Here is a 26243-nt window from a genome sequence, read left to right as displayed (position 1 = left end):
TTTGGATACAACCTTTTATCAGATATGTCATTTGCAAATATCTTCTCCCATTTTGTAGGTTGCCTTTTAGTTTTGTTGATTGTTTCCTTCTCTGTACAAAGATTTTCATTTTGATGTAGTCCCAATCGTTTATTTTTGCTTTTGTTTCCCTTGCCTCAGGCAACCTATCAGATAAAAGTGACAATGACTGATGTCAGAGAAATTACTCCCTGTACTCTCTTCTAGAATTTTTATGGTTTCAAGTTTCATATTTAGGTCTTTAATCCATTTTGAGTTTATTTTTGTGTATGGAGTAAGAAAGTGGTCCAGTTTCATTCTTTTCCATGTTGTTGTGCAGTTTTCCCAAAACTATTTGTTGAAGAGACTGTCTTTTTCCCATTGGATATTGTTTCCTGCTTTGTTGAAGATTAACTGACCATGTATTTGTGGATCTATTTCTGAACTTTCTATTCTGTTCCATTGCTATGTATCTATTTTTGTGCCAGTGCCATACTGTTTTGGTTGCTGCAGCTTTGTAATATAACTTGAAATATGGAATTGTGATGTCTCCAATTGTGTTTTTCTTTTTCAAGATTGCTTCAGCTATTCTGGGTCTTTTGTACTTCCATGCACATTTTAGGATTGTTTGTTCTAATTTCTATGGAAAATGTTGGTATTTTGATAGGGATCACATTAAATCTATAGATTCTTTGGGTAGCATAGATATTTTAACAATATTTGTTCTTCCAATCCACAAGCATGGAATGTGTTTCCATTTCTTTGTGTCGTATTCAACTTCTTTCATCAATGTTTTATGGTTTTCAAAGAACAGGTCTTTCACCTCCTTGATTAAATTTATTCCTAGGTATTTTATTCTTTTTGGTGCAATTGTAAATGGGATTGTTTTCTTAATTTCTCTTTCTGTTGCTTCATTTTTAGTGTATGGAAATGCAACAGATTTCTGTGCATTGATTTTGTATCCTGTGACTTTATTAAATTTATTTATCAGTTCTGGTATCTTTCTGGTGGAGTTTTTAGGGGTTTCTATATATATAGTATCATGTTATCTGCAAATAGGGAAAATTTGACTTCTTTCTTGCCAGTTTGGATGCCTTTTATTTCTTTTTGTTTTCTGATTGCTATGGCTAGGACTTCTCGTACTGTGTTGAATACAAGTGGTGAGAATAAACATCTTTGTCTTGTTCCTGACCTTAGGGGAAAAGCTCTCAGTATTTCCCCACTGAGTATGTTTGCTTTTGTTTTTTTGTATAAGGCCTTTATTATGTTGAGGTATGTTTCCTCTAGATCCACTTTGTTGAGGGTTTTCATCATAGATGAATGGATGTTGTACTTTGGTCAAATATTTCTTCTGCTTCTATTGAAATGATCATATGGTTTTTATCCTTTCTTTTATTGATGGGATGTATCATACTGATTGATTTGCAAATATTGAACCACCCTTGCATCACTTGATCGCAGTGAATTATTTTTCTCATACATTGTTAGATTCAGTTTGCTAGTATTTTGTTGAGGATTTTGCATCTATGTTCATCAGAGATATTGGCCTGCACTTCTCTCTCTCTCTCTCTCTCTCTCTCTCTCTCTCTCTTTTGTTGGTGTCTTTATCTGGTTTTGGTATCAGGGTAATGCTGGTCTCATAGAATGGATTTGGTAATTTTCCGTCCTCTTTTATTTTTTGGAATAGTTTGAGAAGAAAAAGTATTCACTCTTCTTTAAATGTTTGGTAGAATTGCCCATGAATCTATCCAGTCCTGGACTCTTGTTTGGAAGTTTTTTTATTACTAATTCAATTTCATTGCTAATGATTAGTCTGTTCAAATTTTCTATTTCTTTCTGCTTCAGTTTTGGGAGGTTAAATGTTTCTAGGAATTTATCCATTTCTTCTAAATTGTCCAATTTGTTGACATAAATTTTCATAATATTCTCTTAAACACCTTCGTATTTCTGGGCTGTCTTATTATTTCTCCTCCTTCATTTATGATTTTGTTTGAGTCCTTTCTTTCTTTTTCTCTTTTTGATGAGTCTGGCTAAAGGTTTATCAATTTTGTTGATAAAACTAGTTCCTGGTTTCATTGATCGGTTCTATTTTTTTGTTTGTTTGCTTCAGTTTCAATATCATTTATTTCTACTCTAATCTTCAATATTTCCCTTTTACTGCTGATTTGGGGTTTATTCTTTTTTTTTTTTCTAGCTCCTTTATATGTTAGGTTAGGTCATTTATTTAAATTTTTCTTGCTTTTGAGGTAGGCCTATATTATTGCATCTGAAACATTTTATACCACTGTGTTTTCATTTTCACTTTCCCATGTGATTTTTTATTTCATCTTTGATTTCTTGGTTGACCCATTCATTGTTTAGTAGCATGTTATTTAACCTCCATGTATTTGTGGTCTTTCCAGATTGTTTTCTTGTGGTTGCTTTCTAAGTCAGAAAAGATTTGTTGAGACTTCTTTTTTGGCCTAATTAATATGTGATATATTCTAGAGAATGTTCCAGGTATACTTGAAAACAATGTGCATTCTGTGCTTTTGGGATGGAATGTTCTGAATATATTGGTTAAATCCATCTGGCCCAGGGTGTCATTCAAAGCTATTGTTTCCTTGTTGATTTTCTGTTTGGATGATCTGTCCATTGATGAGACTGAGGTGTTAAAGTCTCCTATTATATTGTATTACTATTGATTACTTCCTTTATGTTCGTTACTGTTTTATGTATTTGGGTGCAAAATATTTACAATTTTTGTATCTTCTTGTTGGATTGTCCCCTTTATTGTTACATAATGTCTTTTTTTGTCTCTTGTGATAGTCTTTGTTATACAGTCTACTTTGGCCAATATGTATTGCTACCCTGGCTTTTTCTGACATCCATTTGCATGACAAATCTTTCTTCAACCCCTCACTTTCAATCTGCAGATGTCTTTAGGTCTTAAATGAGTCTCTTGTAGGGAGCATATAGATGGGTCCCTTTTAAAATTTGCTCTGTCGCCCTATATCTTTTGAGTGAAGCATTCAGTCTATTTACATTCAAAGTAATTATTGATAGAATGTTTTTATTATAATTTTGTTTGTGGTTATTTTTCTAGTTTTTCTTTGATCCTTTCTTGCTCTCTTTCATGGTTTATTGGCTTTCTTTACTGACATGGATTCCTTTTTCTTTATTCTTTGCATATTTATTACTGGTTTTTTATTCATGGTTACCTTTAGGTTTATATAACATCTTCTGCATATAGCAGTCTGTATTAAGTTGATGGTTGCTTAACTTTGGACACATTCTTTACTCCCCCACCCCCACTTTACATATATAGTGTCATATTTTACACCCTTTTGTGAATCCCTTGACTGATTTTTACAGATATCCTTATTTTTACTGCTTTTATATTTCCTACTTTTCATACTCTCACGGTCTTCCCTTTCTACTCAAAGAGTACCCTTTAAAATTTTCTTACAGGGTTGGTTTAGTGGTCATGAACTCTTTTAGTTTTTGTTTTTCCAAGAACTCTTGGTCTCTCCTGTTCTGAATGATAGCCTTGCTGGATAGAGTATTCTTGGATGCAGATTGTTCCCTTTCAGCACTCTGAATGTATCATGCCACTCCCTTCTGGCCTGTAAAGTTTCTGCTGAAAAATCTGCTGATAGCCTTATGGGGCTTTCCCTGTATGTAACTGTCCTTTCTCTTGCTGCTTAAAAAATTTTTTTCCATATCACTACTTTTTGCCATTTTAATTACTATGTGCCTTGGTGTGGACCTCCTTGGTTTGATTTTGTTGGGGGACCTCTGTACCTCCTGGGTCTGGATATCTGTTTCCTTCCCCAGATTAGGGAAGTTTTCAGCCATTATTTCTCAAATAAACTTTCTGACCCCTTTTCTCTCTCTTCTTCTTCTGGGATCCCTGCAATGTGAATTTTATTGTATTTGATGGAGTCACTGAGTTCCCTAAGTCTATTCTTATGTTGCATTTTTTTTTTCTTTGACTTGCTCAGCTTGATTAGTTTCCATTACACTGTCTTCCAGGTCATTAAATCACAATATGTCTGCTTCCTCTAGCCAGCTATTTATTCCATCAAGTATATTTCTAATTTCATTGATTGTTTTGTCTCTGATTGGTTCTTTTTTGTCTCCTTATTAATGGTCTCACTGATATCCTCGACTCTTTTCTCAAGTCCAGTGAGTATCTTTATGATCATTACTTTAAATTCTCTATCAGGCACATTACTTACATCTATTTTGCTTAGGTCTCTTACTGTGGTTTTCTCCTGTTCTTTCATTTGGGACATATTCCTCTGTCTCCTGTGTTACTTAACTCTGTTTCTGTGTGTTAGGAAAGTCAGCTAATATCTCCTGCTCTTGATGGTAATGGCGTTATGAAGAAGAGGACCTACAGTGCCCTGCAGTGCAGTGTCCTCTGTTCCCCAGAACCTGGTGCTTCAGAAAGTGTCTCCTATGTGTTGTGTGTGCCTTGTTGTTATGTCCTCGCCATTTTTTTCCTCCAGTCTAGTCAATTGCAGAGGCTCTCTTTGCCTGTTGTGGCCAGTTTTTGGTCACCAGCCAGGCAGGGTACATTTTAACAAAATGTGAGATAGTCTGTTCATGAATGAGACCTGCCCCCACTGGTACTGAGGCCCTGCAAAATGTGAGGGTCAGGAGGTGGTATTGGCAGAGTTTGCACCAGTCTTGGGAAGGGATCTGTAGCACTGGTACTGAGGCAAGCATGACTAGGAAGGGTGGATCTGCTGAAATAGAGGTTGGGGGGCAGGACTTGGTGTAAGCAAGTTAGGTAGTGAGTGTATGTACTGTGTTGGTTCCCATGGGTGGCTGTATTTATGCTGGGGGGAAGGGGGCTGGAGGTGTCTCCTCACAATCCCTGACTCTCTGGGCCATGCTCTGAGATGAATAAATAAATCTCCCTCCTGTATGCTCACCCGTTTTTGAAACTGTTGTATCTCCATGGGCTATTTATCCTACTATTTCTTTAAGGGCCAGGACTCAGCTTCCTAATGCCCTCTGGACTCCCCTGAAACAGAGCTTGCTTATTTTTAAAATTGGAGGCTTTAAATCCTGCTAATTGTAAAAACTCATGAGATTCACTCCTCTCACCTTCAAAACCAAATATGGGGATTCATCTTCCCTGTGTGGGCTCCCTGATATGATAGTCTATTTCTTCACATTCCTGGCTCCCTCTAACTGCAGATGGCCAAGGTCTGTTTCACTTCCAAACTGTGTCTCTGCCTTTCCTAGCTTCTTCGATGTGGCCTCTTCTCTACCTTTAGTGGAGTTTCTTCTGCCAGTCTTTAGGTCATCTTCTCAGTTATTAATGCTGATGGGAGTATCATCTAGTATCCATGGGATGAGGTGAGCTTAGGGTCCTCCTATTCTGCTGCCATCTTCCCAGCCTACTACTGCCTATGTTTTCTTTGAGGAGTTTTATGGTTTCAGGTTTTACATTTAGGCCTTTAATCCATAAAATATATATTTTTTAATGTTTATTTATTTTTGAGAGTGAAAGAGCACAAATGTGAGGGGCAGAGAGAGACACACACATATAGAATCTGAAGCAGGCCCCAGGCTCCAAGCCATCAGCACAGAGCCCGGCACAGGGCTCGAACTCACAAACTGTGAGATCATGACCTGAGCCAAAGTCGGACACTTAACCAACTGAGCCACCCAGGTGCCCCTGGCCTTTAATCCATTTTAAGTTTACTTTTGTGTATGATGTGGGAAAATGGTCCACTTTCATTCTTTTGCATGTAGCTGTCCAGTTTTCCCAGCACCATTTATTGAAGAGACCATCTTTTCTCCATTGTATATTCTTGCCTCCTTTGTCATAGATTAATTGACTAAATAAGTATGGGTTTATTTCTGGGCTCCCTATTCTGTTACATTGATCTATGTGTTGATTTTTGTGCTAATACCATTACGCTTTGATTACTACAGCTTTTTAGTGTATCTTGAAATCTGGGATTGTAATACCTTCAGCTTTGTTCTTTCTAAAGCCTGCTTTGGATCTTTTGTGGTTCCATAAAAATTTTAAGATTTATTTTTCTAGTTTTGTGAAAAATATTGTTGGTATTTTGATAGGAATTGTATTGAATCTGTAGATTGTCCTGGGTAAATGTGAACATTTTAACAATATTAATTCTTCCAGTCCATGAGCATGGAATATCTTTCCATTTGTTTGTGTCATCTTCTTTTTCTTTCATCAGTGTTTTATAGTTTTCAAAGTACAGGTCTCTCACCTCCTTGGTTAAGTTATTCCTAGGTATTTTATTCTTTTAGGTACAACTGAAAATGGAACTGTTTTCTTAATTTCTCTTTCTACTACTTTGTTATTAGTGTATATAAATACAACAGATTTCTGTGTATTGGTTTTGTATCCTGCAACTTTACTGAATTCACTTATTCTAATAGTTTTTGTGGGGTTTTTTGGTGAAATCTTTAGGACTTTCTGTGTATAGTATCCTGTCATTTGCAAATAGTGACATTTTTACTTCTTCTTTACCAATATGGATGCCTTTTTTCTTCTCTGGCTGCTAGGACTAGAACTTCCACTATTATATTGAATAAAATTAGCAGGAGTAGACATCATTTTGATTGTGACTTTAGAGGAAAAGCTTTGTTTTCCACCATTGAGTATGATGTTAGCTGAAAGCTTTTCATATATGGACTTTATTATGTTGAGGTGTGTTCCCTCTAAACCAATCTGTTGAAAGTTTCCTTTTTTTATATATAAATGGATGTTGAATTTTGTCAGATTTTTTTTCTGCATCTGTTGAGATGATTATATGATTTTTATTCTTCAGTTTAAAGTTGTGTGTGATGTTGATTGATTTGTGGATATTGAGCCAGGCTTTGCATCCTTGGAATAAATCCCATGTGGTTGTCATGAATGATTCTTTAGATATATTATTGAAGGTGGTTTGCTAATATATGGATGAGGATTTTTGCATCTATATTGATCAGGGATATTGGCCTTTTGTAGTGTCTTTGTTTGGTGTTGGTACCAGGGCAATGCTGTCCTCAGAATGTATGGATGCCTTCCTTCCACTTCTTTTTGTAATAGTTTGAGGAGAATAGATTAATTCTTCTTTCAATATTTGGTAGAACACACCTGTGAATCATTCTGGTCCTGGCCTTTGTTGGGACTGTTTTGATTATTGATTCAATTTCATTACTAGTAATTGGTCTGTTTAGATTTTCTATTTCTTCCTCATTCAGTTTTGGAAGATTGCATGTTTTTAAGAATCCATTGTTTCTAGGTTGTCCGATTTATTGGCATATAAGTTTTCATAGTAGTTTCTTATAATCCTTTGTATTTCTGTGGTATTTATTGTTACTTCTCTTTCATTTTGTCACTTCTCTTTCATTTTTTATTTTATTAACATGGGTCCTCTTTTTTCTTGATGAGTCTGGCTAAAGATTTATCTATTTTTTAAATATATATATATATTCAAATATATACATATTTGAAAAAAACAGCTCCTGATTTCATTGCTTTTTTCTATTTTTTTAAAGTCTGTTTCATTAATTTCTGCTCTGATCTTCATTGTTTACTTCCAATGATATTGGGCTTTGTTCCTTTTCTATTGCTTTAAATATAAGGTTAGGTTAAGATTTTTCTTGTTTCTTGAGGTAGGCCTGTATTATTATAAATTTCCCTCCTAGAGCTTTTCACTGTGTCCCAAAGATTTTGGAGTGTTCTGTTTCCATTTTCATTTTTCTCCACATATTTTTTGATTTCTTCATTGACTCATTGGTTGGTTAGTAGCATACTGTTTAACCTCAATGTGCTTGTGTTTTTTCCAGTTTTTTCCCTTGTGATTGACATCTAGTGTCACACTGTTGAGGTCAGAAGGGATGGATGATATGGTTTTAATTTTTTTTTTTTTAATTTATGAAGACTTACGGCCTAACATGTTATCTACCCTGGAGAATCTTTTTTATTTATTTTGAGAGAGAGTGAGCACAAGCGAGCATGAGGGGGCAGAGAGAGAGAGGGAGACACAGAATCTGAAGCAGGCTCCAAGTTGTCAGCACAGAGACTGATGCAGGGCTCAAACTCATGAACTGCAAGATCATGACCAGAGCTCAAGTTGAACACAACTGACTGAGCCACCCAGGTGTGCCTCTTTTCATCACTTTGAATAGAGCATGCCACTCCTGGACTGCGCAGTTTCTGCTAAAAATTCAGCTGATATCCTTATGGAGTTTCCCTTGTGTGTAACTATTTTTTTCTCTTGCTGCTTTTTGCATTTTTAAAAAGATTTTTCAGTTTATTGGTTTATTTTGAGAGAGAGAGAACATGTGAGCAGGAGAGGGGAAGAGGGGGAGGGAGACAGAATTCCAAGCAGGCTCTGCACTGTCAGTGAGGATCCTGATGTGGGGCTTAAACTCATGAACAGTGAGATCATGACCTGAACCAAAATCAAGAGTTGGACTTAACTGAATGAGCTACCCAGGCACCCCGATTTTATTTTTCTTTAATCTCTATACTCAACATGGACCTGGACTTATAACCCCAAGATCAAGAGTGGCATGCTCCACTGGCTGAGTGAGCTAAAATTCTCTTTAATTACTACATGTTGTAGTGCGGACCTCCTTGGGTTCACCTTGTTTGGGGTTCTTTGTGCTTCCTGAACCTAGATGTCTTTCCTTCCCCAGGGTAGGAATGTTTTCAGCTATTATTTCTTAAAATAACTTTTCTGTCCTTTTCTCCCCCTCTCTTTCCTGCTGGGACCCCTATAATGCAAATTGTATTGTTCTTGATGTGGCCCAAGAGATCCCTTAACATATCCTCACTTAAAATTTTTTCTCTCTTCCTTCCTTCCCTCCCTCCCTATTCAGCTTGGGAATTTCCCATGACACTGTCAGATTGCTGCCATTCTTCTGCAGTTACTAATCTGTTAATTCCCTGTAGTGTACTTTTCATTTTGGTTATTATATTTTTCAATTTTGATTGGTTCTTTTTTATATTTTCTGTCTCCTTATTGAAGTTCTAAGTTCTTCCACTTTTCTCTGCAGTCCATTGAGCATCTTTATAATCATTAATCTCTTTATCAGGCACATTGCTTATATCTGTTACATTTAGTTCTTTTTCTAAGGTTTTGTTTTGTTCTTTCATTTGGCACATATTCCTCTGTCTCCTCATTTTGCTTAACTTTCTGTGTTTGTTTTTATGAATTAGGCAGAGCGGCTACTTCTCCTAAACTTGAAGGAATGATCTTGTGTAGACTGTGTGTGCTTGGTGACTTTGGTTGGCTGGCTGGAGCTGCGCCTGCTGTGGGTTATGAAGTGGCTATGGGCTGGGGTGGTCTTGGGACTCAGAGTATGCCCTGACAGGGCAGCTGAAGTGGACATAAGCTGGTGTAGTCTCTGGCCTCTCTGTGCAGCAGGCACCCTGGAATGACACTTGAAGCTGATGTGGGTGCAAACTTCAAGCTGGAATACCCTAGGGCTCTCAAGGTAGAGGGTGGCCTCTCGGGGCAGCTAGAGCCAAGCTGGAATGCAGACTGAGGGAGGGGGGTGTCCTGGGCTTCCCCATGCATGGGATGCCCTTGCAGGGTGGCTGGAATTAAGGTGAGCACAAGGTAGGAGTTCCCACGGTGACTTGCACATGGGGTGCCCTGGAGGTTGACTGGGATTTCCCAGCTTATGTCTACTTTGACTCCAGAGTACTTTGTGCTGGGGTGCCAAATATATACCCATCTCTGCTAACAAATAAAAGAATAAAAATAAAAAGACTGCCATTCAGCTTGAGGCCAGAAAATTCCTCCTCCGGTTTAAGAATGGTAGTATACATTATCTTCAAGTATTCTAGAATCAATGACTGTTCCAGTAAGGAAGATTAGAGCATGCTGTCCAAAAGCGCTTAATGCTATGATGAAAATATTCATTTCTGCACTATCCAGTATGGTAGCCACTTGACACATTTGGGTGTCAAGCACTTGAAGTGTAGCTGGTGTGACTAAGTAGATTTTTACTTTTGGTTGCTTTTATTAGCTACATACATGTGGCTAGTGGAACTGCATTAGCTCAGCTGTAAGGTTGTATAGGCCATCTTCCTGGTTTTACATAAGAGTGATCTGAGCTGCTGTGAAATGCAGATCTTAGATCTCCTGTCCGTGTCTTCATTCCTCTTTCAGTTTTACCACAGCTTCTACTTTAGCCTAAGTACTTGTAGGTGTGGGAAAATGATCATCAAAACCAATGTGATCAAACCCTACAAGACGTTGCTCCTCCTGGGATTAAGGGGTCATCCCTATTTAACATCCACCAGTTTCCTTTAGCCACTTATTCCCTACATCACTTGAAGCTTTTCCCCCATCAATACTGCTCCCTCTCTAGTTCAACATCATCATTGTTGCACAAAGAGGTGTTTTGCTGGAGCTTCCTCCACTACTCCTGGTCATCTTCAGAAGTCTCATTTCTGATCATGTCGCTTTGCTCACAAGCCATTAGCATTTACCACTGCCTACCCACCAAATGTAGTCCACAATTCTTTGTTCAAGGTCCTCTGTCAAGCAGGCTCCTCTTCTTTCTGTAAATAAATTTTTCATTTCATTTTCATTTCATTCCTTTATCCATTTTTTTTTTGCTTTTATATCAAAAAGTTGCTCCCCATTTTTTTTTTAAATTTACTTCCAAGTTACTTAGCATATAGCGCAACAGTGATTTCAGGAGTAGATTCCTTAATGCCCCTTACCTATCCCCCCTTCCACAACCCCTCTAGTAACCCTGTTTGCTCTCCATATTTAAGAGTCTCTTCTGTTTTGTCCCCCTCCCTGTTTTTTATATGTTTTGCTTCCCTTCCCTTGTGTTCATCTGTTCTGTGTCTTAAAATTCTCATGAGTGAAGTCATATTTGTCTTTATCTAATTTCGCTTAGCATAATACTCTATAGTTCCATCCACGTAGGTGCAAATGGCAAGATCTCATTCTTTTTGATTGTTGAGTAATACTCCATTGTATATATACATACCACATCTTCTTTATCCATTCATCCGTCGACGGACATTTGGGCTCTTTCCATACTTTGGCTATTGTTGATGGTGCTGCTATAAACATTGGGGTGCATGTGTCCCTTCGAAACAGTAGTGCAGTTGCTGGGTCGTAGGGCAGTTCTATTTTTTAATTTTTTGAGGAACCTCCATATTTTCCAGAGTGGCTACACCAACTTTCATTCCCACCAACAATGCAAAAGAGATCCCCTCTCTCCCCATCCTTGCCAATATCTGCTGTTGCCTGAGTTGTTAATGTTAGCCATTCTGACAGGTGTGAGGTGGTATCTCATTGTGGTTTTGATTTGTATTTCCCTGATGATGAGTGAATGTTGAGCATTTTTTCATGTGTCTGTTGGCCATCTGGATTTTTTCTTTGGAGAAGTGTCTAGTCATGTCTTTTGCCATTTCTTTACTGTATTATTTGTTTTTTGGGTGTTGACTTTGATAAGTTCTTTATAGATTTTGGATACTAACCCTTTATCTGATATGTCGTTTGCACATATCTTCTCCCATTTTGTCAGTTGCCTATTAGTTTTGCTGGTTGTTTCCTTTGCTGTGCAGAAGCTTTTCATTTTGATGAGGTCCCAATAGTTCATTTTTGCTTTTGTTTCCTTTGCCTCTGGAGACGTGTTGAGTAAGAAGTTGCTGTAGCCAATATCAAAGAGGTTTTTGCCTGCTTTTTCCTCCAGGATTTTGATGGCTTCCTGTCTTCCATTTAGGTCTTTCATCCATTTTGAGTTTATTTTTGTGTATGGTGTAAGAAAGTGGTCCAGGTTCATTTTTCTGCATGTCGCTGTCCAATTTTCCCAGCACCACTTGAAGAGACTGTCTTTATTCCATTGGATATTCTTTCATGCTTTGTCAAAGATTAGTTGGCCATTAAATTTTTAATTTTAGAATGGTTTTTGGATTTATAGAAAAGCTGAAATAATAGTTCATACAGTTCCTGCATATTCTGAATCCGGTTTCACCCATTGTTAGCATCTTATAATACTATGGTATGTTTGTCACAACTAATGAACTGACATTAAGTCCATGCTTTGGGTTCTTCTCATCGTCACCTTTAGTGCCCTCTATTCTGTAATAGGTTTTCAGACTTTCCTTGCTCTTTATGACCTTGACGGTTTTGAGGAGCACTGGGTTTTTCCCATGTTTTTCTCATGGTTAGACTGAGGTTATGGGTTTTGGGAGGAAGATCACAGAGGTGAAGTGCCCTTTCCACTGCATCGTATCAAGGATGCATGCTATCAACATGACTTATCATTGGTGATGTTAACCTTGATCACTCGGTCAAAGTACGGTCTATATCTTGTTTCTTTACTGCAAAGTTACTTGCCTCCTCCAGCTCCATCCCATAATCATTGGAAGCTAGTCACTAAATGGAGTTCACTCAAGAGGTGGGAGTTAACTTTCATTTTTTTGAGGGGAATGTAAACACATGAATTATTTAGAATAATTCAGTGAGGAAGAATTGTTCCTTTTCTCATTTATTTACCTATTTATATCAATATGGACTTAAGGATATTTACACTTTGGGCTATAATCCAATACTATTGTCATTCATCTCTGTGCTCAAATTATTCTACCATTAGCCACTGGGAGCTGTTTTAGGTTGGTCCTGAATACTTTCCATATGCTGTCCCACACATCTATATTTTTTCTTAGTACCTCTTTTCGGCACTGCAAGATGCTCCAGTCCTACAGTTAGCCAATTTTCTGCATACCCTGGTTTCTATTATTGGAGAATGGTGTAAGAAATCAAGATCTGGGTGCTGGGTCTCATCTGTGTTAGCCACAAGTCCCACACAACCACTCCTGAAGTTTGCCTACCCACGTATTCCTTGTCTGTACAACACTCTCCCACCACTCACCCTGAAATCCACATGGGCTTACATTTTGTTGTGCTGACTAGAATGTTCTTTTCCTTCTTCATCTGGTTTAAATTCTCCTTCCCTAAGGACTCATTCAAAATGCCTCCTCATTCACGACACCTTTCCTAAACTACTTGGTATCCCACACTTACTACCAGACTGTGAGTTACCTGAAGGCACTGTGTTATGCAGTATGTTACACTGCAACATATTTCCTTTCGTATCCCTTAACTCAGCAGGTAGCATCTAGCAAATGAAATGGCTGTTGCTTAATGAATAGTAATCGACAAGAGTAAGGTCAATGTAAGATGTTCTCTTTAGGGTCTACCAGGGACAAACACATACCCTAAAGCTAAACAAAAAAACTCTCCTGCAGAATCTTTATGCCCAAGGGACCCTGCTCAGTCTCATGCTTGAAGAAGATATCCTGTTTCGGGCATATGCCGTTGTGAACACTAGAAAAAAGAACCTTATGACTTTTAGCCCTCAACACAGGCGAGTACATGCACATATTTAAAGATAAGAATCCGTTAACTAAAACATACCCTAAGGAAGCTCACAGAGCTATCCCAAGTCAGGAAAGCTTATGTTCACCTGAAATGATTATCTGGTGCGGGCATTTTTCTAGAATCCTTTATCTCCTGCCTCTCTTGGTAGTATCTCTGGCCTAAGTGTTGGGGATGCAAATGCAGCAAGCTTTCGTCCTGAGGTGTGGAAAGGTCTGGAGCTGTTGCTGTGAGGAGATGGGGGTGGCAGCATAAGTATCTGATTTTTCCCTGGCAGCAACACCAAGGGACTCAGCAGGAACAGCCCCTACAGCAGAACTTGTACCTTCTCATATTCCTGGGTGATGTGGATGCCCCTTCCTGGAGCTCCCTGGTTCACCTGCATTCACCCCCAATTGGAGCCCAGCACACCATGGGTTCCAATTCTGGCCCTGAAGCTCGTCTTCTCTGCATAAGAGCTTCTCCATCAGAAGTACAACCTAGAAGCTCTTAATACTTATGTAGGCAATCCTCAACCACAGGGGGATGGGAGGACCCTCCCTGTCCTGGGTAGGATGACTTAAGGTGTTTCTCAGAGGGAACCCTGCAGGACTGAACCCTGGTTGCAAACTCAACATCACTGGCCTTTATCTTGCTCTCTTACATTCCCCACGTAACTATTTACTTTCTAAGATCACCTCTCATATGAACTTCCTCCACCCAAGTCCTTGTCCCGGCATCTGCTTTTGGGAAAACCTGAACTCAGAACTGCAGCCGGGGCAAGAGAGAAGACCCTGGGAACAGAGGCAGCTGGGTTAGGCAGCTCAGAAAGAAGGACTGGGGGAAGGTATGTCAGAAGACCCTTCCAGATATGCATGGGGTCCCTGAGAAAGGCAAGTTGAGCAGCCCCAGTGCTGTCAAACAAGCAGTATCTGGCTGCACAAAGGAGACCCAGGTATGACACTGCCTTCACAGGGTTTGTGATCAGAGAACACCCAGCCATGCTGCTCAGCAGAATCTATCTGTCATTTTGGGGATGCTCACCCATTCAGGCTTTCACCATGACCCTAAAACACACGGAGCCTTTTGCTGAGAGATTCTTGCCTCCACATCTTGTTCACTTCCAGGTTCTGAGTCCTTGCCTCATGAGGTCATCAACCTCGTTTCCTGGATTCCAGATGCATTTCCTGCTCCTGAGGTGTGACCTGGCACATCCGGACTCCTTGAGGTCCCTGTGGCGTTTCCATCTTCTTCTAAGTACCAGTGTTTCATAGTTTACTAATCCCAACCTCAGCCTGTTCCTGCTCTCTGGGCCCAGCCCAACTGGATTTTTAGAATGATCGTGTCTGATTCATTGTAGTACCACCAGGTCATTGTACTGTGCCTATGTTTATGTGTGCTACGGATAGCAGGTTAACAACACTCTCTAATGTGCCCATATATTGATTGCAAAATACCATTTTCTAATAAAAAAAAAAATCCAAGCTCCGTGGAGAAATGACTGATTCCAGGGTCAGAGTAAGTAAAGCATAAGAGGAGTCTGGAACATCTTATGATGCCAGAAAGTAAGTGCTAAGAACAAAAAAATATGGAGCAGCAGGTCAAAAGTGCCCAGAAGCCAATCTGAAAGAGCTTCCAATGGTCAAATGATGAAAGCTGGAGGTATACGAGCAAAAAAACCCAAAAAACAAAACAAAAAAAACCCCGATAGATTATAACCTAGAGTATGAAGTAAGTATCCTTGTGTCCATACTGATATAAATACTGAATAAATAAGTAAATGGACCAACTTTTCCTTACAGAAGGATTCCAATTAATAAATGTAGAAGGAATGAAGAAAATAGAAAATCTCCACTAGACCACTGCAGTAATAATTGAGGCAGATATGATCCACTGAATAAAATCAGTGGGAAACATGTAAGGAGAAACAAGATATTTGCATAATCTTAAATTATCTTGCCCCCTAAACAAATGAATCTTAAAGAGAAAAATAGTTACTTCACAGTGAAGGGATCTGACAGACACTGCCTTCCCCAAGTGATCCAGGTGAACTCACCAGTAATAAGACATGTTAACATTGTGGACCCTGGGTACAACACACCAAGAAGGACCTGTCACTTCTGGGGTATCCTTCCCCCAAATTTATGACCTTAATCTAATAATCAGAAAACATCAGACAAACCCAAGTTAGGGGCTATTCTACACAATAACTAATCAGTCCTCTTTCACAAGTGTCAAGGTCATGAAAGAAAAGGCAGTCACAGTTTGGAAGGGATGTGATACAATCGAGTACAGTGTGCAATCCCAGATCAGATTCTAGAACTGATAAAGACATTCATTTAAAAATCTGGTAAAATCCAAATAAATTCTGGGACTGAGGTTGATTTCTTAGGGTTTGGTACCTGTATCATGGTCAGGTAAGACGTTAGCATTAGAGGGAGCTGGGCCCGAGGGGGTCAGGAACTCTGTACTCTCTCTGCGACAATATTGTTAAGTCTAAAATTCAAAAGAAAAGTAAAAAAACAAAAAACCCACTGACAAATGGCCTATTAAGTGTCAAGACAAATAGTGTCGAGGCAGGAAACGGCATATCACAGAGAATAGGGTGTTTGGAGCCGGAGAAGCTAAGGTGGAAGCAGAGGGGCTGGAAAATCAGAGAAAGCGCCACCAACCCAGCACGTGGGGAGCCAGCACTTTCTAAGTGCTTTGCACATACCCCCTGGCTGAGAAATGGGGTGGTTCGACACATTACATAAGGGAGTACAGTTGTCACAATATGTGACTAACAGGACAAGGAGCAAAAGGGCATGACTCCTAGATTTCTAATCTGAGCATTTGGCTCTATTCTGGCAAGCAGAATAGCTTTGGTGGGGAGGAGGAAGATCAGATCAGTTTGAGGCAGCATGGTTCCTAGGTGACACCCAGGTGGGCATGCATGGAAGGCAGCACATCACCTCACAGCTTCAGGGAGTGATTATCAGAGAGGTAATGGTTGAAATGCAGGAGTAGATGCAATCACCCAGGAAGAGGATAGGAGAGAAAAAGGGAAGGGAGGGGCCACAGATGGAAGACTGAGAAGTCCCCGCCGTTACGGAGAGAAGTCAAGGGTATGAAGAAGACGGGGAAGAGAGGGTGTGTCGGAAGCGGCATGAGATCCCAGAGACCACTGGGCTGGAGAAGGGGGACGAGACATTTGGTAGTTAGCGTCAGATGCCACAGCCCAGGAGGTGTCAGAATCGATACTGGAGACTTCAGAAGAGAAAGCAGATGGAATGATGATACCCAGGCTGTACCTCAGAAGGTAGTGATTAGTGGTGAGGAAGCAGATACAGTGCCAAATATTCTTTTGAGGAACGTTGCTGGGAAAGAGGAAGATAGAGGGGAAGTCAAGGTTGGAGCCTATCCTAGTCAGCCTCCCGACAGACACCTCCCAGGCACTCACGATGCATATTTTTACCTGCAAACTGGTTCTCTCCACCTGGGCACCCTGCCTGTACCTTTTCATGTGTGTCCCCATCTACCTACAAACGGTCTAAACTTAGGTGGACAGAAGCAACATCACCTTTTCAACGCGAAGGTTGAGATCTGAAATAAACCTAACGTTGACTCTGCTCCGTCGTGACTCGGGGCTGCACGGGTGTGATGTTGGGCAGTTCTCTCCCCATGCGCAGAGGCAAGATGACCTCATGACCTTGTTCCATCACTCCATGGCTAAATTCCACCCTTGCCTTGAAAGCCCAGCATATAGAGCGTTTCGAGACACTTTCAGATCCTGACCAGAAATCCGCTGGAGGAGTTAAAAGCTGTAGTCGCTAAAAGAGATGACCAGCGAGGCTCATGGCTTTTCCATGGGAACATGTGCCAAAGCCTTCTCCTCTCTGCGTTCGGTTGCATTTACAAGTCTTTAAATATTAATACTCACTAATATTGACGTTTGAGTACCAAATCAGTGTAGCTTCCTAGAAATGACTAGATTTTATATCATTCATTCACTCAATAGACATTGATTAAGTGCCAGGCAACATGCAGGAGGCAAACTGCTAGAACTGGAGGACTGGATCGATGAGGAAGATATGGTGTTCCTGCTCTTGGGAAGCCCACAGACATTTCCATAAACAGCTACAAACAACTTGGAACGTCGTATGATAAAGGCATGTGTGTTATGTACATTTATGTACGTATGTGTGTGTGTATCCGGGGGAACACAGAAGGGCATGTGACAATCACTTCTAGATGTGATCCTGTTGTCCGAGGTGCGAGAGGCAGGCACGTTCTATGGACTCTAGAGACTGAAAGATGAACAGTGAGGCTGAAAAGACAGAGGGGGGGGGGTCGCATGAGGGTCTGTGTGAATGCAGTGCTGCTGGGCCTGTCACCCCTCCCCCCCCCACCCCAACAGGGGAGAGCAAGACTAGACTTGCGTTTTGAGAAGGCCTCCTCTGCTGGCGGCCCAGGAATGGGCTGGAGGCAGAGAGAGGCGGAATGCAGGTGAGGTCGGAGGCTGTCTCAACAGCTCAGACCAGTGAAAACAGCAGGGAGAGTGGCTGCAGGAGACCATGTGAGCAAGAAGAAAGGAGTCCTGGAGGCCCCCCACATACACAGGGCGTGGCGGGGAAGAGGGGAAGGCGGTTAACTCAGAGGGCAAGAAACCTCTTTGGAAAAGTGGATGAGCTCAGCGTGAGGGGCACACAGGTGGAGGGGCTGAGTGGGCAGCTAGGAATGGAAGTCTAGAACTTGGGGCAGAGGTTTGGACTAGAGACAATGGGGAGCAGCTGAGGCAAAGTCCAAATTCTTTCAGGTTGAATTTGTCATTTCAATACTAGATCACCCCTGAATTCTCCTTTTCCTCCCCGGGGGCCTATTTTCACAGGAACACACCTTCCCAGAGACAACACATCTAGGCACGCAAAGGCTGAACATCACAGAGGCACAGGCTCCCACATTCTTGCACCTGACTTAGACGTACACAGGGGAACACACACACACACACAGGTCCACAGCTCACACAGGTATGCATACATGCACATGCACACATACACCCACCCATAGGTGACAGAGGTATACGTATATATGCTTACCCCCCACACACGTGTAAATACACCTACAGAGGTCACAAGTGCACGGTTTTCTAGAGAGGGCAAGGCAGGTTTTCTAGTACACAGTGGAATCTTTTCATCTACCCGGCTGCTGCCCTTCAACTGCTAGGGGGAGCAGCCCCATCTGGCCAATGAACTCCCTCGGCAATTCATTTATGTGAAACGGATTCCAGGAGGCCATCTAAAGGCCCCACCAGTCTGTGGGCCCACACACCACACTTTGATAGTGTGAACGGCTGTAAACTGAGAACCACTCCCAACTAGGAGCCTGAGAGCCATCCACCTGCAGAGCAAAGACCTCCACCGCAACATTCAACCCCCTTCTCACCAAAGAGCTTCTGTAGGACTTGCCCGTCATATAAATCTTCAGCCAGGTCTTTCACAATGATTCTTTCTCCAACAAGCACATCATTAATCCAGTCGATTAGTACCTACAGAGAGAGAGAGAGAGAGAGAGAGAATAAGAGAAGATTCATAGGCCAGATTTCTTATCTTGGAAGATTAAAATCTAAATGAACTTCAGATTTTGAAAGCAGGAGAACAATCCCTGTGACTCAGTATGTGGACACAAGGCTGGGTGAGCCCTAGTGGCCCTGTTAATTTTCCGGGGTAAGTGCTTCTAGTTCTGGTGGCACCTGTGTCCCTGTTAATATCTTTTGGCCCCTTACCATTCCTTACCCCAATGGCAAGCTACATTCACACAGTGTTTGGGTGTGTGGCTCGTACCAGGCAAGGATATGGGCTTTTAGAGTTCTACAAACTGGGGTTAGTTACCCACCAACTGATTTGTGTAGCTCTGTGATGTATGCACCTGTGTCTGTGCACCTCTGTCATCCACGGACCTCTCTGTGTGTGCCTCCGTGACCTATGAATCTAGGGCAAACTAGTTTCTGCTCTGAGCCTCTGATTCCCCATCTCTAAGATGAAGGAGGAAAATCTCTCCTGCTTTAGGTAGCAGAAAAGAATCACATATGTCAAGGGCCGAATGTTCAATAAAGGTACGTCTAATTAATAAATAAAGCTCTCCCCCATTAGGACATCTGGTCAGGTGGTTACTATCACCCCCATCTATCACCCCTCCTCCTATGTTCAGGAGGAGAAAGCAAACACAGAAGTGAATGTATCTGCCAAGGTCACGTTGCTAACCATGGACACAGACAGGAACTGAACTCCTATCCATCGGCCCTCTAAGGTACTGCTCTCCTCCTTATCCCCAAGCTACCTCTTGGTGGGCCAATGCAGTCTCCTCTCCTCTCCTGTCGCTCTCCTGCCCTTGCCTGAGTGCCCTCAGCATGAAGCACTGAGCAGGGGCACAGCCTGCGGTAGCTCATTTAGTTAATCTGCACACACCCCTTCGAGGGAGGGTTCATTCACTTCATTTTTCAGGTAAGGAAACTGCAGTTTGTGCAAGTCCACTGCCTTTTATCTTACGTTTTTTTCAGCTCATTTGTTTATGATGATATTATTTATGTACGGTAAAATTAACTAATGTTAAATACAGTTTGTTGAGTTTTGGTCATTGTACACAGTCGTGTAACCACCACCACAATCAAGATAAAAAGCAACTCCCTCGTTGAAAGAAGGTTCCTTTGGGCTTTGTGCTCAGTCCCCTCCCCTGAGGACAGGCCTCAGGCAACCACCACAATCTGGTAATACATGGAACCACAGGGAACATCACCTTTTGTGTTTGCATCAATAGATTGCCTTTATAACAGGGGTAGTAGCTGGGCTGGGTTTGCATACGTGGGTGGAGCCCGGGGTCTTCACAGAATATCGTTCTACTATTCTAGAATAGAAGCTTCCCTCCTCTCCCCTCCACTCCCTCCATCCAACACCCTCCCGTCTCTCCCCCATCCACCCACCCAGCGTTTATGAACATCTGCTCCAAGTCACTTTCTGTGCTAGATCCTGGGGGAACAATGATGAATAAAAGGGGGGGGGGTCTTGAACCCTGAGAAGCTCACCATTTAGTGAAGACAGAGAAGTGTCTGAGTAGCGGTAAGCAGTCATCACATGGTGACTCTAAGGGGACAATCTGAAGCTGAAGAGGCAGCTACAGCATGAGACCCCAAACACCATCCCCAGGAGCATGGGCTTCAGACTTCAGTTGACAGGAATCTATACAGAGGTTCTGAGCAGGAAAATGATAGATCTCATTTACATTTTGAATGAGCCACTCTGGCATCCAGTGCCTTTTTGTCCTGTTTTGAGTTCAGCTTGGAGAAGCTAAAGAAGAAAAACACAGGACGGGGAATGCAAAGGGGGATGAAATGAACATTTTTCAGGGGGTGGTTACAAGCCAGCCCCTGTGCCAGGCACAATGTACAATATCTCATTCGATCTTATTTACTTCTGTTTGAATTCCATCTCCTCTACTCAGCTTTGACCATAAACAAACTACTGGCTTTTCTAAGACTCCTCTTCCTTATCTGTAAATGAGGATGATAAGAAGTCCTATTTCACAGGATGTTGTTGAGGGTCTTTGAGAAAAGCAGTGGAAAGACTGCGTGAACTTTAAGATCCTGGTAAACGTGAGCTCCTTTGCACTAACTTCTCTGGCACTTATGATCAACACCATTTTTTGGGCGGCGGCCATGTCCCATTTTTGTTAAATCAGAGATGTCTACCTATGGGACCATGAGCTGCCTGTAACTTTCTATTTCTTCTGTTGGGGCATGTGTGCTGCCTGCCTAGAGCAGGTGGTCTACAGGTGCCTGTTGAGTCTGGGAGGCAGCTGAGGCCCCTCCTAATTTCTTCTTACCTTCATCAGTTCCTGCAGTTTGGGGTCACTGCGGGAGTTGGGGTCCACCATTGTTCGCACTTCATTCTCCTCTTTAAAAGGAAAAGGCAGTCAGTGGGTGGCTCCACTTAGAGGCGTTAGGCTAACCCAGAGAACAAGAGACCCAGTTACCCAGCATGGTGTCCTCCGGGTCCAGCTCGAAGGGGATCGGGCTGAGGGGCAGGTTGATGGCATTCATGCCCTCCTCCTGAAGCTCTGATACTGCAAAGAGAAGAAAGGCAGAGTCACACGGCAGCCCAGTGATGACAGGGAGGGGCTCTGTAGCACACAGTGTTTGAGATTGACATTAATAAAACTACTGAGGTTAGGTTACAGCTGTTACTCAGCCTGCAATAGATTCCCTGCCTCTCCTCGCTAGAAGGACTGAGTTGTCTCCTGCATGTCCCCTCTTCCAACTACCACCTCACTCGCTTTCCTCAGAGAAAGAGGGAGGCCTCTGCCTGTTCCCAGACACGATCTCAGGGTACACGGAAGTGAGATGGTCACTGAGGTCTTTCTTGGGTCTCTGCCTGTCATCTCCTGCCCACCCCTCCTTTAAAGGTTGGCTGTCTGGTGCACAGTGGCCGCCCGGTACCTGCTTGGCTAAATGAGGTCACCAGGTCAAGTCTACATTTGTGTTGTAAGCCATTTCCAGCCAACTTCTCTCCCTATTTGTTTGGCTTCCCTAACTATTTTTCTGATTATCCTGCCTTCTCTTTTTACCCCATCCCACCCCAGCCACTGCTTGAGAATGCCTCAGGCCACCCTCCTTTGGGCTCTTATCTTGTCTCTTGAGCTCTAATGAGTAGGGGACAGTGGGGCCAGGCACCTCTCCTCCTAGGTCCATTCCCTCCACTGAACATCAAGAGCTCAACTGGATGGATGGCCAGCGAGTCCGTTTACAGTTTTCAAGTCCTAGAAACCTACAATTCCACTTTCCTCAAGGAAAACAAAAAGAGGTCAATGACCGCTAAAGACTTCCAGCCTGCTCCCCTCCATGCACCCACCCCCCAAATGAAGCCTTAGTGAAAAACAAATTCCTACCACAAAACTACTGCGTGATGGACACTTGCTGAGCAATGACCTTGGATAACCCTCCCCCTAAAATGAGTGCCTTCAATCTCCTCACCCCTGTTTAGTGCCAGTTTGGATAATTCCTTTTTACCAATTAAGCACAGAAAGACCATTTTCTCTGAAAGCGTTGGTCACCAAAAGGCTCTCAAAGAGCTAATATGGCAGCTGCAATCAACCTTAATAAAAGCAATGTCCCATCTTTCCATTTTATTATTTTTTTTATTGACTCTGGCCTCCCTGACTGCCAGCATATACTTGCAAGAACTCTTAAGCACAAGGCAGCCACTTACAAAGAGTTCTTTCATATTAGCAAACTCACTGATGTTTGCAGTTGGACGGGGAACGAGATTGCCTAACAAAGAGCGTGAAACACACTCTACCCTAAAGAGACACAACTTGCATTATGAAGCTGGTATTTAGTCCCGTCGCTGTGGGCTCTTGACATTCATACGGGATATCAGCCAGTCACCATCTTGAATTTGCAAATTCAGACACCCACCACTCTCTATAATTACCCCCCCAAAAATAGAACTGAAAAACAGAAGCCACACCTTTAAGGCTAAAATGATTCTAATAAGTATAGGATTGCATTTGCTTTCTAGTGAAAAACAATTGACTTCTATAATTTCATTAGAGTCCTAGGTTTCTTCTAATAGTCCTCCTACGACTAGTAGTTTGTTTTCTTTTCCAGGCTGTTTCTCACAAAGAAGCAAGATTTCCACTACTGAACAAGCACTGCTGTGCAAGCATTGGTCAGCGGAAGTCGAGTCATGCTTAAATGGGGGAGCGAGACTGGGCATACTGGCCGGTGAAGACAACAGCTCCTGCCCCGAGCCTCTCTACCTACATTCTCCCTAAGGTCTGCACTGTCAATGGTAGCTACCAGCCACATGCAAATATTCACATTTACATGAGTTAAAACTTCAGTTTCTTAGTTGTACCTATCACATTGCAAGCACTCAATGGCCCACGTGTGGCAGGCTAGTGGCCACTGCCAGGCTGGACACCACAGATGTAGCTTTTCGTCATTACAGGAAATTCAGTTGGATGGTGTTATCTTAGTTGACCCCATGTGTCCAAATGCTGATGATGTCCACATTTAAATCTCTAGAATGGGCCTGACCCTGAATTCCAGACTTCCTTGATGTCTCCTCTTTTGTCTATTAATAGGTCTCAAGCGTATATATCCCAAACATAATGATTGTCAACACTCTCGCCTCCACCGTAACAACCCTAAAACAAGACTGTCACTCCTCTGTTCTCTTCTTCAGTAAATGGCACTGCCACTTATTCAACGGTTTACGCCAAAATCCAAAAAAATCACCCTTACCTTCTCTTCCTTCCTCATGCTTTGCATCGAATGCATTGGCAAGTTTTGGGGGCTCCGCCTCTACACGAGGATCCAATGCCACCCACTTCTCATCATCTACACCACCCCATCCTGGTTCAGGCCACCCTCAGCTTGCACCTGGACAACCAGAGCCACCTTCTAAGTGGTCTACTGCTTTCTGATGCATTTTCCGCATCCCTGTCTACTTCCCAGAGCATAGTCAGAATGATCTATAAAGATGTAAATAGCATGATACATTCTTCTGCTTTAAGCCCTCCCTTGGCCTCTCATCATACTCAGAATAAGGCTCCGACTCCTTACTAACACTTGCAAGGCCCTCTGATTAGCCCCTAGCCTCCCTCTCATGTTTTATTTTCTTCAGAGGACTCATCACAATCTTAAATAATAATTATTCATATGTCTGTTGTCTATCCCCCACCTAGAGAAAAGACTAGCACTTTTTCCCTTTTGTTCACTATTAGATCCCCAAATAGGAGCCAGAGTGCCTAGGCTGAAATCCATGTTCTACTAGCTATGTGACCTTGGGCAAGTTCATTAACCTCCTGTACCTCAGTTTCCCCATCTGGAAATTGGGGGTGATAATATTACCTACCTCCTAGGGTTGTTGAGAAGGTTAAATGGGTTTACATTAAGGATTTAGAAGCGTGCCTGGTACCTGGTAAGAACTGCATAAATGCATGCTATTATGCTATAACTATTATTATTACTTAAGACAATACCTCATGCAGAGTAAGCACTCAAGAACTATTAGTTGAGTAAACGAATAACCAAAACTGTTAAGACCACCGTTCAACTGCACAGGTTATGAATTGAGCCAGAATTTGCCAAAGTAGTATACAGGATGCAAAGAAAGATTCCAGCTTGTTCTCAGGGGGGAAAAAAAGTATGTGTGTGTGTGTGTGTGTGTGTGTGTGTGTGTGTATATACACACACACATATATATATAAAATTTTGGCCTGATCCTGTGTGCACATGTGTGTGCATATGTGTGTGCTTATATTTTGTAAGGAGAGAAAAGCCACATCTGTTCCAAGACTGTTGTATGGCGAGAGCCAATTTATGAATATAGGGATATTTACACCTCTAAAATGCAACTAGAAAAGTACTATTTGTGGCAAGGACTCCTCAAGGTGGGTCTCAACAGGATCTTTTTTTATGTGTACATCATAAAAATGTTTTCAGATGAAAAATCCCCAGTCCGAAACACTCCCCTCTGCCCTGCCTCTTTAATTCACTCAACAGAGACATAACAAACCCTACAAGAAAGGCTGAGATATGTTTGCAATTGGAAATGTTTTTTTTTTCAGGAAATGATTTGGTACAGGAACATCATTCCCATCCCATTAACTGCTGACTCTGAGCCAACTGTTTGTAAAAGTGAATATGCAAACTGCCCCGTTCAGGCCTGGCCCCCGCCCCATGGGGCCGCATTAGTGGCCACTTTCCCAAAACAGCCCGCCTGCTTTGGAGGCTTCATTTCTATTAAACCAAAGCAGGACCCAGCAGAAGCCCCTCGCCAATCCCCACGCTCTGAAAGAGAAAAGAGCTGCAATTGAATTTTCTCGGCACAGAATATGAATATGATGTTTATCCCTTCAACCTCCTCTAACAATCTAAAACTAGGTCTGAGTGTGCAGCCCTCCGTGTCTCGCGGCGCCATTAGTCATAACTTAATAAACAGATTAAATGCCCAGCTGAAGGTCGAGCTTGGGAAAGCAGGGTGATTGCTTCAACTCCTGAAGCGCTCACCATCAGAAAGGGGGCTTTGGCTTTTCCGGGAAACGCAGGCTCTCTCTGGGTCTAGTTGTGCAGCAGAAAAAGGGCAAGGATGGGCTTTGGAGTTTGAAAGAGCAGGATTTGAATCCTACTTCTATTTTTATCAGCTGGGCGACCTTGAAATTTAGCTTCCCTGAAATTCAGTATCAAACAACTCTCTATAAAACAACGCTGGAGCTAACACTGCTGGTTTCCTTGCTAATATTTATTTTACTCTTTTTCCCTGCTGAAAGAACCTTCGTTTTGTTCCAGTGTGTACCCTTCTCCCTCCTAAGTTCTAGGGGAGATCCTGATTGGTTTAAGCTAATCATGATAATCTTAATTCTCTTGGTAGTGACTGACTCAAGCACTGTCATGTGCTACGATGAGTTGTGAGAGGAAATTTCTGGAAGCTTCTAACAATAGTTTTCCTCCATTTTAAAGAGAGGTCCAAAGAAGAGAGGGTGTCTTTCTCCTTCTAATCACTGTTGTATGAGGATGCTATGCCTGGATTTGCTGCAGCCATTTTGTAGTCACGAGGTGAGCTAGCCCAAGTCCAAAGAAGAAACTAATATACTCAGAATGGCAGAGAAAAAGAAGAAAGAAAGGGGTTTCTTGTTGATGCTGTTTAGCCTACATCCCTGGAACCACTCTAGCTTTATGTGTCTTGTTATAAGAAATATAATAAGCTCCTTTATTGTTTAAACTAGTTGAGTTGGCATTTTCTGGGGCTTGGAGCTCCAACTCCCTAATTAATACACAGGACACCAGGATTATAAAGTTGATAGAGGAATAGTGTAGGGCGACACAATGAATGGTCATTTTCCTTTCCTTTTTTT

At 41.9% G+C, this 26243-nt stretch overlaps 1 protein-coding gene across 1 annotated transcript in view; it reads right to left on the bottom strand.

Moving 5' to 3' along the window:
• PARVA (parvin alpha) overlaps positions 1 to 26243 on the bottom strand; it is a 167526-nt gene that overhangs the window by 45593 nt on the left and 95690 nt on the right. The window contains exons 2-4 of the mRNA XM_042958015.1: positions 21357 to 21446; positions 21207 to 21277; positions 18774 to 18876 (exon numbers count right to left, since the gene is read on the bottom strand). Of these exons, the coding sequence (XP_042813949.1) occupies positions 18774 to 18876; positions 21207 to 21277; positions 21357 to 21446 (264 nt within the window). The remainder of the gene's footprint in view (positions 1 to 18773; positions 18877 to 21206; positions 21278 to 21356; positions 21447 to 26243) is intronic.

This window comes from Panthera tigris, chromosome D1, assembly GCF_018350195.1.
Source record: "Panthera tigris isolate Pti1 chromosome D1, P.tigris_Pti1_mat1.1, whole genome shotgun sequence".
NCBI lineage: Eukaryota > Metazoa > Chordata > Mammalia > Carnivora > Felidae > Panthera > Panthera tigris.
Note: the sequence above shows the minus strand (reverse complement) of the source record. Positions and strands in the feature narration are given on the sequence as shown.